Here is a 14590-nt window from a genome sequence, read left to right on the forward strand (position 1 = left end):
CACAAACGAAGAAATTTAAAGATGATATATTAACGACAAAATGTAGGAACATATATACCTTTGAATGGAGCGGGTCTTAGGCAGTCATTGATTATGGGCTGTTATAATTAGTTGTAATTGTAAAGAAGTGGCAATAAACCCAATCACCCAATCCAAGGTACGTTATTATTAGTCACGGAACCCCAGACACGTGACAATATTTTTCTTTAAAAAATTTTGTGTTTCTAACAACGACTCAAAAAAAACTGAAGAACGTTGTCTGTGACAATATTAAGGCCTTGAAAGCAAAGGGTTCGCTGGGGGCGCCATCTACTATTTCGGCAGTTCTCCAGCCTGTGGATTCTACAGTAACGACAGAGACAGTCCTCAAATAGGCAATTTTCGTGGTTGAACCAAATAAACCTCAGTAAACGCACGTTAATGCGCCAGATACAGCTCTCCTGCTTTGCAGAGGTACGGGCAGGGTTTCAATTTGTACTGTGTCCTCTGCCTTACCTCGTTAGGCAGTGTATTTGAACTAGCTTTGAACGTTACTGATACAAATTCAGGTCGGAATATAGCTCAGACGCCAGCATAGAGAATAGGACCGCACACGAGGGCACACACAACTCAATATGGCTTTCTACATTACATAATGACGCTTTCAGTAGTGTAGGTTGACGACACCGAGGACACGGAAAATTCAGCTTATTCTATTGTTGCGTGTTGTACCGTATTTACAGAGCTGTCGCCTGGCAAAGCGTTGATTAAATCGATTACAATCTGTCAAAACTTTTTAAAAATATTTTTAATTTTAAGTTTTCCAGGAATATTTTGGTTTATTCAGAGTGCCAAAATTTCAGCGTCTTTACAGAATCAGAGAATTAATCGCGGGAGCAAAGCATTCCGAAAGAGGGCTTATATGATTACGTACGCCAAATTCTTTATAAAAGTTTTCGTAATTAAGTCGGTTTCGCTGTTTGCGTTTCCGCCAACAGCAAACAGGCGAAGATATGCAGGCGCTACACATGTATATACCACTAAGAAGTGCTAAGTTAAACGAAACAAAAGGAATAAAACAATTTAATTGCAAGAATGAGCTAAATAGGACCGAAACGGAAAATGGTGTCCTCATGGGGAATAATGCTTTTATTAAGAACACCTATAAATCGGTCAATTCTCTTCGCAACAGCGGCGCGACTTGTTGGAGGGTTAAGTTTCGAAGCACTACTCCGTGCTTGGTGAATACATGGAGACCAATAACATTCTTATTTTTTTAACGATTTTAACATTTTTTTTCCTTGGCACTACAGCCCCAGTGGGCCTAGGCCTACCTCCATGAACTCCGTTGACTTCGGTTTTTCTAGATCTTACACGTTCGGTAGGACTCCTTAGGCGAGTGATCAGCTCGTCGCAAGGCCTCTACCTGTAGACAAACACAGAAAAACGCACACAAACATCAATGCCCTGAGTGGGGTTCGAACCCACGATCCCGGTTTCCAAGCGAGCGAAGACAGTATATGCCTTAGACAGCTCAGCTACCGTGACCGGCAGTGTATAAGAATAATATATAAGAATTCAGTTCGTACCTCACAGGAAACAGATCCGAACCCACGATCCCGGTTTCCGAGCGAGCGAAGACAGTGCATGCCTTAGACCGCTCGGCTACGGTGATCGGCAGTGTATAAGAATAATATATAAGAATTCAGTTCGTACCTCACAGGAAACAAATCCGAACCCACGGTCCCGGCTTCCGAGCGAGCGAAGACAGTGCATGCCTTAGACAGCTCACCTACCGTGACCGGCAGTGGATACGGTCCCGGCTTCCGAGCGAGCGAAGACAGTGCATGCCTTAGACCGCTCGGCTACCGTGACCGCCTATCCTTAATATATACGTCTCTAAAAACTTTACTTCACATCAAGAAAGACCATCGAGACGCAATCGTCGGGGAAGAACTAACCTAAATCCATGGGACAAACGGAAGTGACTACATCTACCATAACATTAACCTGCATATTTCGTTTTTACATCTTACGGTTTATTAGAATATACGCACAAAAGAAAAAGGTAAAGTTGTCCTTGTAACAGGCAGTGGAGGCCTATAAGTATGTAAGACGTTGATGTTCCCACATTTTCTATACAACCGGCTCACAGATGGCGGTGAAGATTTCAGCCTTATGCGCCGGCCGCCCTTTATCCCCAGGAGGATTCTTCNATAATAATAATAATAATAATAATAATAATAAAACTAAAGAATTCAAATGGTCTGCCTACAGTTTTGGAGTACGAAAAGGGGGAAGAGTGAAAATGGCAAAATCACCTGTCACCAGTTATGTGGACCTCTGTTCTGTGGCGGTAACTGTGAGTCATTACCAAATGATACAACTTTCCACACTGCTCACACAGAAATGTGGATATGAGGGTACACGGATACAAGCCACTAATCCGTCCGCTCGGCACTCGGCTCTTTCTTGATCCAATAATCAATATCAGCGCACCAACATCAAATCCTATAATCACATAAGTGCTCTAACCAGTTTCTGTATTTGGACAAATTCGTATTTCCATATTCCATATTTGTGGAGGCAATATTTATATAACTTCATTATACTGCAACCAGTATGGGAACGGGGTGCGTCATCACCAGTGACGTCGGCCGTTACGTCATCACCAGGAAGTTACTAGATTACAACGCACTGAATGGTATATCCCATCTGCTATGGGAACGAGGGTGCGCCATCGTCGGTTAGAGATGTAGCCGTTATGTCATCATAAGGAATTTAGTAATCACATTTTCAAAATACAATAGGAACCAACAGTCGACCTATCATAGACTGCGTGGAGTCCAAAACAATCTACTTCCGTAAGTTTTCTTACGTAACGAATGATGTATTTTTGATCGTAAAATAGATGGAGCTCATGAATTCTCTGAAGCACGAATTTCTTCTGATTAATATTTCAGCATCCAGTTCCTACCTCACAGGAAACATGCTGTATCTATATAGACTAGCCGGTTAATGCCGTTTGGAAGAAAGATCCATGTCGTTATACGTACAAAACTGCACTAACATGGGTAACATCGACATAAAATATTTAAAATCCAGTTCTCTACATTTAAATCCAAAATCATCCCAGTACATACAGGGGTGAATAGGAGTATTACAATCACAAGATAATTAGTAAACAAAGCTTCAAAAACTGAAGATAGAAATAAGAACATCACGCAGCGCATCGGCACACGGTCCTATAACATCCACGTCACTAAGACATCACCAAAAAACTGCGTTTAATTGTATCTACTTTAAAATGATTTAGATTAGGAATTAATATAAACATTTAACACGATTAGGTTAACCTACATCTTAATTTTACACCAGTTTAGGACGTATTATATTAATAAATTAAAATAATAATTTAAAGACTATTTATTAGACTCTAGTATATAAGTTTTAAACCTTTATTTTGATTTAATTTACTTACACATTGTTGATATACGTTCAGGTGTTTTCGCTAATAATCACAACTATAAGAAATGCATAACATGAATCCACATAATTTTTTTTCCCTTGGCACTACAGCCCCAGTGGGCCTAGGACTACCTCCATGAACTTCTCCGTTCACTTCGGTTTTTCTAGACCTTACACATTCGGTAGGACTCCATGGGCGCGTGATCAGCTCGTCGCAAGGCCTCTGCTTGTACACAAACACAGAAAAACGCACACACATAAACTAAACATCCATACCCTAAGTGGGATATGAACCCACGATCCCGGTTTCCAAGCGAGCGAAGACAGTACATGCCTTAGACCGCTCGGCTACCGTGACCGGCAATGAGTGTATATACTTGTTATAATATTAAACTTTCAGATTAGGACAGTGCGTTCTAGTGTTCCAACAGTGGATTAGCTCTCGTTGGTATAATTTCAGTGCGTGGTGAGATACTGTTTAGGGGAACAACTGAAGGGAGTATGAAAGTAACCAGATATCCACTTTGTTTCGACAACCTTATACATCAGAAGCACAAGGAATTAATAATGTTCTGTTATTGTGCTTTTTAACTTTATAAACCTAGAGTCTTGCTCTGTATTTCGCTATAAAAGTATTCCGTTATGTGCCAAGGAAAATAAATTACCCTGATTCAGGTATTTATTATTGGATTTATGACGCCAGAAATGTAATCATAACACAGAACATTAGCAAATTTCCTTTGTTTCCAATGAGATGTTTTATGCGATAGAGTGAAGTTGAATATGCATACCCAACGGGAAATAATACTGATCTTATGAGAAGCGTAGCGGAAGTGAGATTTCCGAATTTAATTGTGTGATTTCTTTTTCCCACCATGACAATTGCAGTGAAAATATATTTCACTAAAACGGTGGCTTTAAATAAATATTCTTTTATTAAGTCCTGTGTTCTCGGATATAGTGCCGCGCTGACCCGCTTAAAGTCGACCGACGTTTCAGAGGTACATCTCGCATCCATCTTCAAGGCAGAAGAAAGCAGGTGGCAAACCGATCTTTTTGATACCTGATTTATTTTGTAAGGTATGATTTTTGGTAGAGGCAAAGGGAAAGAGCCCATTAAGAAGACTTAGACGTAGGTGGGAACATATTATTAAAATTAATTTTGGAAATATAGGATGAGGTGGTATAAAATACGAGTAGGTAAAACTGTCCCTGTAACCGGCAGTGAAGGCCCATAGGGTTGTGAGACGTTGAGGCTCCCACATTATCTAGACAATCGGCTCAAAGATGGCGGTAAGGTTGTCAGCCTTACGCGCCGGCCGCGCTTTACTCCCCAGGAAAATTATTTAATTAATTCCTGGTACTCATTTCTGTTAGAGGTTGAGTGAACCCCAGGGCCATAGTGCGGCTGGAAGGAATAGGTCCAATGACTCGAACCCGTGACCTTCCGACTTGTAGCATAGTGCCTCAACCAACTACGCTACCGCGTGCCCCCTCCCAGAAGACAGAACTCTTCATAACCACCACTGTTACAATCTCAAACCTTACATTATGCCTAGTTAACAGAATGGGCTAAATTAATATTCATTGACGTTATATCATCTGACGCGAATGACTGAGAACGCTATGCGAGGAAGTGATTTTGTAATACTACACTGGGTTGACGTAAGGAGCCGACATAGCACAGTTGGTATAACGGCTGGCTACGGGTTGGACGACCGAGGGGTCGGAGTTCGAGTCCCGGTAAGTTCAAGAATTCTCTCCTCTCCAAGTCGTCCACACCTTCTCTGGGATCCACCCAACCTCCTATTCAATGGGTACCTGGAGCATTTTCCTCGGGGGTAAAGCTACTGGAGCGTGATGCTGACATCTCACTTCCAACTAGTGCCGATGTCAAGAATACGTGGATCTATACATACACTCCCCTATACGCCTTCATGGCGTAGTGCTTAAATAGTTAAGGACAGGGAAAACTTTACCTTTTTTCATACGGGACGAATGGTGTGGACATGTAGAGAGGGCTCGCAGGGACCACGGCCCTAACCGAATCCATATAGTTGAGGAGAAAAAAGTAAATAAGGTCGGGCCCTTAATGGGAGGATTTTCAAGAGCAGGACGATTGGAAAATATAATAGAACTGAGTGAGCCAATGGGAAGGCTGTCAGAAGAAGAGGTTGGCCTCTAAAGTGCAGATTTCAAGTCCAGACTGAATGGAAGAAAATGCAGGACCTCAACAGAGAAGGAACAGTAAACAAGAAACGAGAAAGCGCAACTTACTTATGGAGCTGAGCCCTTCTGGAGGAGCCACCAATTGTGCAGCTACTCAAGAATTTCCCAGCATCTTATGGAACCCGAAGGTTGATTGCCATGTTCACAAGAGCCCTCCACTGGTCCCTATCCTGACACAGATCTATCCAATCCATACCATCCCATCCTATCTCTCTAAGATCCAGTTTAATATTGTCCACCCACCTACGTCTTGGTCTTCCCAGTGGTCTCCTTCCTTCTGGCTTTCTCACCAATATCCTATAATCATTTATCTCCCCCACTCGTGCTACAAGCCCTGCACACCCAATCCTCTTCATGAGGAGGCGCAAGGAGGGGGAAAAATGTACAAAATAAAAACAGAGATGTAAATGAAAAATTGGAGGATAATTACGTGACGTATAATGACCGTTTCAAGGCTGATTTTGAGGGAAGCGTGAATTGGACACAAGCCAAGAGACTAACCAGGATAATTCAACTCTCTGCCACATCACGCACATAGCGTCACATCGCAGAAGACGAAGATCCTCATAGGAACAAACTCAGTAACCTCAAATGTGACCCATACAGGTTTCTGATAATCTATTGACTATTTTGGGTGGTAATACTGACCTGGGAATAGCTGACGATCTGACACATTTCGGCTCCGAAGGGCCAGTACTGCAGCAGCAAAGTGGAAACAGAAGAAAATGGCACGCAGAAAAGTGCCATGAGAATGTCCCCCACAGCAAGGTTGACAATGTAGTAATTAGTGACGGTCCTCATATGGGGACAGGACTTCACTACGTGGCATACAAGGCTGTTGCCAGCCAACGCAAACAAGAAGATGAAACAGTACATTATGTACACTGCTGCTTGATAGTAAGGGGAGGTGTCAACACCGCCTGGTCCGTTGTTGCAGGTAAAGTTGAAAGTGAAGTTATCCTTATAACTGTCATTGAAGCTGGGGTCCATGGCGTTTCTGTTTTCACTACACCATTCGCTTGTATGTATAAATCGACTGTTTCACAGTATGGGCGTTCAGAACACTCTTCAAAATGACACGAAACGTATCAGAACATCTGATGAAACTGTTTGAACATGCAAATGTATACAACTCAACATTATATGTTTTCCACGAAAGCTGCTCAAAACCACATGAAAAGTTTCTGAACACATGACACAATAGTTCAAAGGCGAAAAACATATTACAATCAAGTTGCTACGCGTTCTGAACTTCTGTTTAGGATCACGAGAATTGGGTCATAACACGTGTCACAGTCTTTCATATACGCAAATTTATAAATATAAAATTGCTTCATTTTCCTGCGATCCCTGTAAAATCAGATGAAATGTATATAGACACTCGAGGCAGTTGTTCAAATACGCTACTGTTTTAAAGTTAACTAACTTTCAATTTCTCAAGATGTGCCAAGCATTTTTCATGTATACACGGTAAGATATTTCAAAGAGTAACCACTTACGTAAAATACATCAAACATAAATATTTCAACATCGGTTCTTTATGCTCTCGAATCACTTGTGGTTGACTTACAGACACAACTAACCACAATGAAGAAAAACCCTAATCCCCTGCCTTGTTAATTATTCCCGTAGACTTATATCAATGCATTAAAAGTTAATTAGATTTCACTGGAATTAACAATAGGTTCAGTTGAAAACCAAACATTTATCTTTGAAGATAAACAATGTTAAAATATTGAGGGCTGTCATAAAAACGACACCGTAATATTCTGTTAATTAAAATTGATTCTGATATGAGAATAAATGATCCCGGTGTGCTGACTGACAATGTTATCAGTTCCGCGAAATACTGGAAATTACTGAGTTTCTGACCACAAAATAAAACACTTCCTTCGCTTTAGTATTACAGCTCTGAAATGTTCTGCAGTCTTAACTACATACTCAGAAAGTTCTCTTATAATGAACACAAACGCAATTATGTCATTACATAATGTCACTTTCACAAATCTGGTAACATTTCATGTAAGAATGGAGACCATTGAAGTGTAAATTGAAGAATCATAACACAGCGTTTATTTATACCTAAGCACAAACATAGAGTTCACTGTCATATTTCAAGTGAGATGATAGCCAATGACACACTTACACATGATTACACCACAATAATTTCATATATTTTAAATAAATAAAGAACTATATCACGTGTACTTTTGAGTCCCAAACAAAAACACTCCTTTTATAAGTAAGTCCAACAATTCGTCGAAGTAAATTGTAGTGTGTTACGTTCATTGAACATTAATATAACGTTTGTAACAACAGTATTGTACATAAGCGCATACATTATACTGCAGTCCATGATGGATAATGATGTCCATTTCATTAAAAGCATTAGCCGGATTTCCAAATTTCAAAACAGATACTGAAATCACTGCCAATCCTATAATTAGTTCTAGTTCGTTCCATGGTTCTTGTGGAACTGTTTATAAGACCAAGAATTTCCACATTCTCACGTAGGATTTAATTAATAGTTCATATTTATTATTCGAAAATTTCGGAACACATTCACAGGCCACAAATTATCTGAACATTGACTCATAAAATGATCACACATCGCTAATCTGTGACGAGCTCAGAAATGCCATTGGCTACTACTTCATCATGTCGTTGCATTGACGTCGATCGGACAACCTTTCAATTGCAAACAAAACTCAGACACTTCTTAAACTGTAAACTCTGCAGCAGGCAGAGAATTAATTCACAAAATTACTTTATTTGGTATTTTTCTTAATTAAGTTAAACAAAATTTTCCAAGCTTTAGATACAATGTCTTCCAATGTGATCGAACCTGTAACCGAGATTTTAAATAAGGTGTTTTGGAAACTGATTCACCTAATACACAAAAATTAATTATTATTTTACGGAATAAATTTTCGGCCGAAACTGAAGATTTCTTCATGTGTGTAAAATCTTAATCAGTTTAAATTTGAAGGTATTTTTTATTTCTATTCAAAGTCTGGCGGATTAGTTCCGCGTACTTTTAATTTAATGAAAAATGAAAAATTTAAGAGGTCATAGTATTTGCTTCGCACGAAGTTCGGGCCAGTTGCAGGGTGACCGACACGCCGTTACTGGCGTCCATACCCACGACCAAGACGCGACTGGCGTCCCGACGAGAGGCAACCAGCTACATGCTACGCCGACGTGCGCGAGGGACGGCGCCGTGTAGCAAAATAGAGGATGTGCAGCCTCGTGGGAACGCGTCTCTCTTGTTCATAGTTCTTGGGTCGAACCTCCGGATCCGCGAAGCTCAAACCATGAAGTGAATAACCAGACTTCGTATCCCGGCACAGGGAGGACATTTCTCTTTACCATTCACACTTAATCTCGGGGTGGTGGAGTCTGCTTATCCTCCTGTGCAATGGCTACTGGCAAATTTTGTATGAGGACAGCGGCCGAAGGGTAATTATCGCCACAAACAAAAATTGATGGATTAACATCGTAAAAACCAATGTATTTATTATTCAACTAATAACATGTTTTGGCCAAGGTAGGCCATCATCGGGTGATATGTGAGGATTTTAGAAATGATTAAGGTATTCATATATAACTACAATATTTTTATAAATTTAAATTGTTTTAGTTAAGTAATTTCGGATGCGACCCAGTATTCTACATTCATAATATTTCAAGTTAGAATTAACATAATATATTAAAATTTAAAAATTAAAAATACAAGACTATAAGGCTAAATTCTGTATTACAAAGTCCGTCAGCAATGCAACAAATTGTTCTTTCTTACACTCACACTTTGGACCCTTGTTTCGGGCCCAATACACAGACAGCACGGTGATCTCATAAGCCTTTTATTTTATTTTTTTTTCAAAATTAGGGACGTAGGCTATCAAAATGAGATAGAGGAAGAAGAGGACAATAACAATGACGAGGAGATGACACAACGCCGTGTCAGCGAAGACAACAGCGAACAGACACATCGAGCCATAAAATGATCACAAATTCTCGGAACAGTACTACTTAACGTTATCAGGAATTTGAGGCTATGTTTGCTCAAAGATTACGTGAGACTCTGAAGCTTACATCATTTTACAAGCACGCTTTCTTCGTCCCATTATCGAAGTGCGTCTTAATTATTCTTCCACACGAAAAATTTCATTAGTCAAGAAATACACGTATGCACTAACATTTTAATAGTTTTATGTAACAATTTATGTACATGACAACCATTTTGCGATATCGAAGTAAGAATAAGTGTTATTGATTGTTGCACAATAGGCGGAACAATTGAAACACTGAAACTGGAACACCAATGCAACAGGATGCTTAAATATAATATTACCGGAGTATATGTCATAATACGCAGAGCGTTGAGGAGAATATTTAGACCGAAGAGGGATGAAGTGACAGGAGGCTGGAGAAAACTGCATAATGAGGAGCTTCATAACTTGTACTCCTCTCCAAGTATAATTAAAATGTTCAAGTCAAGGAGGATGAGGTGGGCAGGGCACGTAGCGCGAATGTGGGAGACGAGGAATGCATATAGGATATTGGTGGGAAAGCCAGAAGGAAAGAGACTACCGGGAAGACCCAGTCGTAGGTGGGTGGACAATATTAAAATGGATCTTAGAGAGATAGGATGGGATGGTTTGGATTGGATTGATCTGGCTGAGGATAGGGACCAGTGGAGGGTTCTTGTGAACACGGGTTCCATAACACGCTGGGAAATTGAGTAGCTGCAGAATTGGCGGCTCCTCAAGAAGGGCTCAGCTCCATGAGTAAGTAATTTTTTTTAATTCGTTTAGTGGGGGGTGGAGTCCAACTGGGTTCACTCGTCACGGCGGTCACTGATTGGCCTATTGTAGCCTGCCCGGGTGATTATGATGGAGAATTTGGTGGAATGAAGGTAAGCTGGGGAAACCGAAGTACTCTGAGAAAATCCACTCCAGCGCCACTTTTTCCATCACAAATCATATTTCACCAGACCCGGGATCGAACCCAGGTCACCAGTGTGGGAAGCCAGTGACTAACCGCTTGAGCTATGGCGCGGCCGAGTAATTAAGTAAGTAATATGTCATAATACAAACAATGAATTAAAGCTTACTAGAAGATACACTGCCGGTCACGGTAGCTGAGCGGTCTAAGGCACGCACTGTCTTCCCTCGCTCGGAAGCCGGGATCGTGGGTTCGGATCTGTTTCCTGTGAGGTACGATCTGAATTCTTATATATTATTCTTATACACTGCCGGTCACAGTAGCCGAGCGGTCTAAGGCATGTACTGTCTTCGCTCGCTCGGAAGCCGGGATCGTGGGTTCGGATCTGTTTCCTGTGAGGTACGATCTGAATTCTTATATATTATTCTTATTCACTGCCGGTCACAGTAGCCGAGCGGTCTAAGGCATGTACTGTCTTCGCTCGCTCGGAAGCCGGGATCGTGGGTTCGGATCTGTTTCCTGTGAGGTACGGACTGAATTCTTATATATTATTCTTATTCACTGCCGGTCACAGTAGCCGAGCGGTCTAAGGCATGCACTGTCTTCGCTCGCTTGGAAGCGGGGATCGTGGGTTCGAATCCCACTCAGGGCATGGATGTTTGTGTGCGTTTTTCTGTGTTTATGTACAGGTAGAGGCCTTGCGACGAGCTTATCACCCGCCCAAGGAGTCCCACTGAATGTGTAAGATCTAGAAAACCCGAAGTGAACGGAGAAGTTCATGGAGGTAGGCCTAGGCCCACAGGGGCTGTAGTGCCAAGAGGGGAAAAAAAAGAGGATACAATATTGTAAAAAAAAAATCATGTCTGAGCCTTAGGCTCCAGAAACGCAACCCCATGAAATCGACTTGAGATTTTGCAACTTAGGACCCGTTCTAGGGCACGGCTGTATAAGCTTTACATTGTACAGCGAAACAGTTATGTCAGACAATTCGTTCCTTGCCTCCTTCCTGCCACCATATCATACTGCCTCAGTATTTGAATGCTAACTTCTGGGAGCAGCGAATTGGGACAGGCTCCGTAGTTGCAGAGATATACATCAAGGTGTTATCCCATTAAGTCCCTGCACCGCCGTGTAACTTAATAAAGAAGAACAATATACGAGCTTTGTCTCAAGAGAGGTGCTTTGTGAGACTCGACGCCCTTACGAAGGTGACTGTGAACAATACCGCATGCGAGCTGAAGTCATTGTAGCCTGGTGCATGTTTACTGAAGTTTCAGAGGAACATGCTGCGTCCATTTTCAGGGTTTCTGTTCCTGTATTCGTACAAAATTTGTCAACGCTCACTTTAATATTCTGTCCTGAAAATAATGGCAGAATGTTCCTCCGAAACACTGGTAAATATGTCTACATGGAGTTACACCCTATATTGGCCTCGCCATAGCTCAAGCTGTTAGTCGCTGGCTTCCCACCGAGCTCTAGCCAGTCACAATACCGACTGAGCTATCCCGGCTTCTGAAATATAAAAAAATTAACCCAAAATAACGTCATAACTTTCTCCTACATACCCAGGAAACGTAATAAGCAATAGGTCTGCTGGCGTGTTTGTCCGTAACGGCTGGATACACAGAGCTGTACCAGTAAGCGATGTGTATAAATATCGCCCGGCTATGATGAAGACAACGCAAAGAATGAAAAGTAACTGAGCTATCTAGTGACATAAATTTGCTGCGAGGAGAAATGTAGCGAACAGAGCACAAAGAAAAGCCCAATTTACAGCAGATGAATGTGGGTTAAGATTAGTCTGGACGCTTCCTGCGGACCACACCATTAAGTACGCTCGTCACATTCGAAATTAAAAGGCGACAAGAAGTTCTGGGAAGAACTAATAGCCAAATTTCCGTTGACAAGACATATCACATAGAAAAAATGTGTCTAAAAGTTCTTCTATTCTCGCGTGTATACTTTGCCGTGGTAAATTTTCTACCTAGCCGTTGCTTAGTAACTATAAGAGGATAAACATACAGACATAGACTGATGAGAGGTCCTCATGAAGTAAGTCGTTGAGATGGGGGTCAGGTGCCGCGATACGATGCCAAGTTTCATATATATTGGTTCAGGCATTCAAACGTTGACAAAGTGGACACGCGGACACACAGAGAACATGGTGATCTCATAAGCCTACTTTCCTTATTCAAAGAAGAAAAGTGAGCTAAAAGGAATAAGAAACACTTCTTGGGTAATTCTTGTGACGGTGTAAGATTTATGCTGCCTGCAAGATTGTGTTTTAATATTTAACACCAACAAAACAACTTCGCTGTGTTTAGCATTTTTATTTCAAAATTCCCCACATGTTTATACCCCTTCTATAAATCCTCCTCAAGTGTCACAATGTCGAAACGTTAATTATTCTCTCTGTTCTAGCCAGCTTTCCCGATGCTGTGTCTCTGTGTCTGTGTTTCCCACCTTATCAACTTCTGAATGTTTGAACGAATCTTTATGAAACTTGGTATGTATATAATGGCACCTGAGCCTATATTTACGGCTACTTTTCAAATCCCTCCCATCAGTATGTGTCAATATGTACCATAGTTGCTAGGAAACGGTTCGGTAAAATCCCCACTTTCTTTGCTACGTAACAGCTCGGTAAATACTGTCACATGTAGGGAGGGTACGCGTGACGAAAATGACGGGTTCTAGTTCGGTTGATTGGATTTGTTGACACCTTATGCAGACAACTTGGAACTACAGGCAATTATAGTGCTATCGCTATCACCGCTCCCCCGCATTAGGATTTTCAGTCTTCATTAGTCGTATCCTAGCAACGGATTTATAAGTCACAAACATGACTTCAGATCAGACATGAAGTCTTTTTTGCACATCTTCACTCTTGCAAAATAACTCTTTTCTTCACAGCCTCCATTACAGAACTCCACTGGACTGACAACTGCCAGGCTGGTAGCCATTTCACACCAATCTCCTAGTCTTCTCTTCACAGACTGACTTTCAACTGACAACTGAACTCTGTCACTGACCAACCTGCCACTTCAGGTCACTTCACTCAACTGAATTGCTGACAACTGACTTCGGAACTCGAATGACCCTACTTATTTCAGCACGAACCACATAGAAAACACCGTCTCCATAGCTACAGTCAAACAATACCTTAATCGTTACATAGAATGTGATTTCTGTTTTTTCACCTTTTGCATAGCAATGGCTATTGTTTACGGAGTCACTGTTTATATACGCCACAGTATTGTACTGTATTGTATTGGAGAGGGTGGGTTTCCCCATGCACTTAGACAAACTGTTGGCCCATTGTGCGTCCTCCTATGATATTCTACCAGTCTCTATTCCTACCGGTACTGGTGCGTACCACCAGTCCCGACTCAGCCAGCGAGTTCGGCCTCTACTGGCTCAGCGGTATCTCAATGCTTCCCCCATCTATCAGAGGCGTTAGAGACTACTGTTTGGCGGGAGGTGTCCTGAATTTGGCTCAGTGGTCCCCTTGGGAAATGAGGTTCTTTTACCTGCCGTAAATCTACGACACGGGACCCACGGAATAATGTCCCTCCCGGAGGACTTGTTCCCTGAATTTTTCGGCCCTTAAAAATTCCACGACCTCCGTCGGGTTTGAACCCGCGTACCTTGAGTCACGAGGTGGGAACGTTACGCCACAGTATCCTTAAGTAATTTCTTTTTGAAATTCTAATCATATTATATCCTTTTTTATGCTTTTTACTCCCAGGTTTGATATGCGATTTTACAAGTTCTGTTCAACTGTCAGCATATTAAAAAACGTCCTAACATAAATATTAGAAATTTTGGCTATATATTGCGCGCGGTAAGCGTGCACCGATACCAGACAATATCGTGTGGTGTCCAGTGCTGCCACCGCGTGATCCCACAGAGGTGTGCAGGCATCAAAACGTAATAAATTCATCCAGAAGTAACGCTCCATCTCCCG

General features: G+C 41.5%; 1 protein-coding gene across 1 annotated transcript in view; it reads right to left on the minus strand.

Annotated features, from left to right (window-relative positions):
• LOC111871743 (RYamide receptor) overlaps positions 1 to 8803 on the minus strand; it is a 50314-nt gene extending 41511 nt beyond the window's left edge. Inside the window, exon 1 of the mRNA XM_023865045.2 lies at positions 6325 to 8803. Coding sequence (XP_023720813.1) covers positions 6325 to 6666 — 342 coding nt within the window. The 5' untranslated portion in view covers positions 6667 to 8803. The remainder of the gene's footprint in view (positions 1 to 6324) is intronic.
• Between the last annotated feature and the right edge of the window lie 5787 nt (positions 8804 to 14590).

This window comes from Cryptotermes secundus, unplaced genomic scaffold (genome assembly GCF_002891405.2).
Source record: "Cryptotermes secundus unplaced genomic scaffold, Csec_1.0 scaffold602, whole genome shotgun sequence".
Lineage (NCBI taxonomy): Eukaryota > Metazoa > Arthropoda > Insecta > Blattodea > Kalotermitidae > Cryptotermes > Cryptotermes secundus.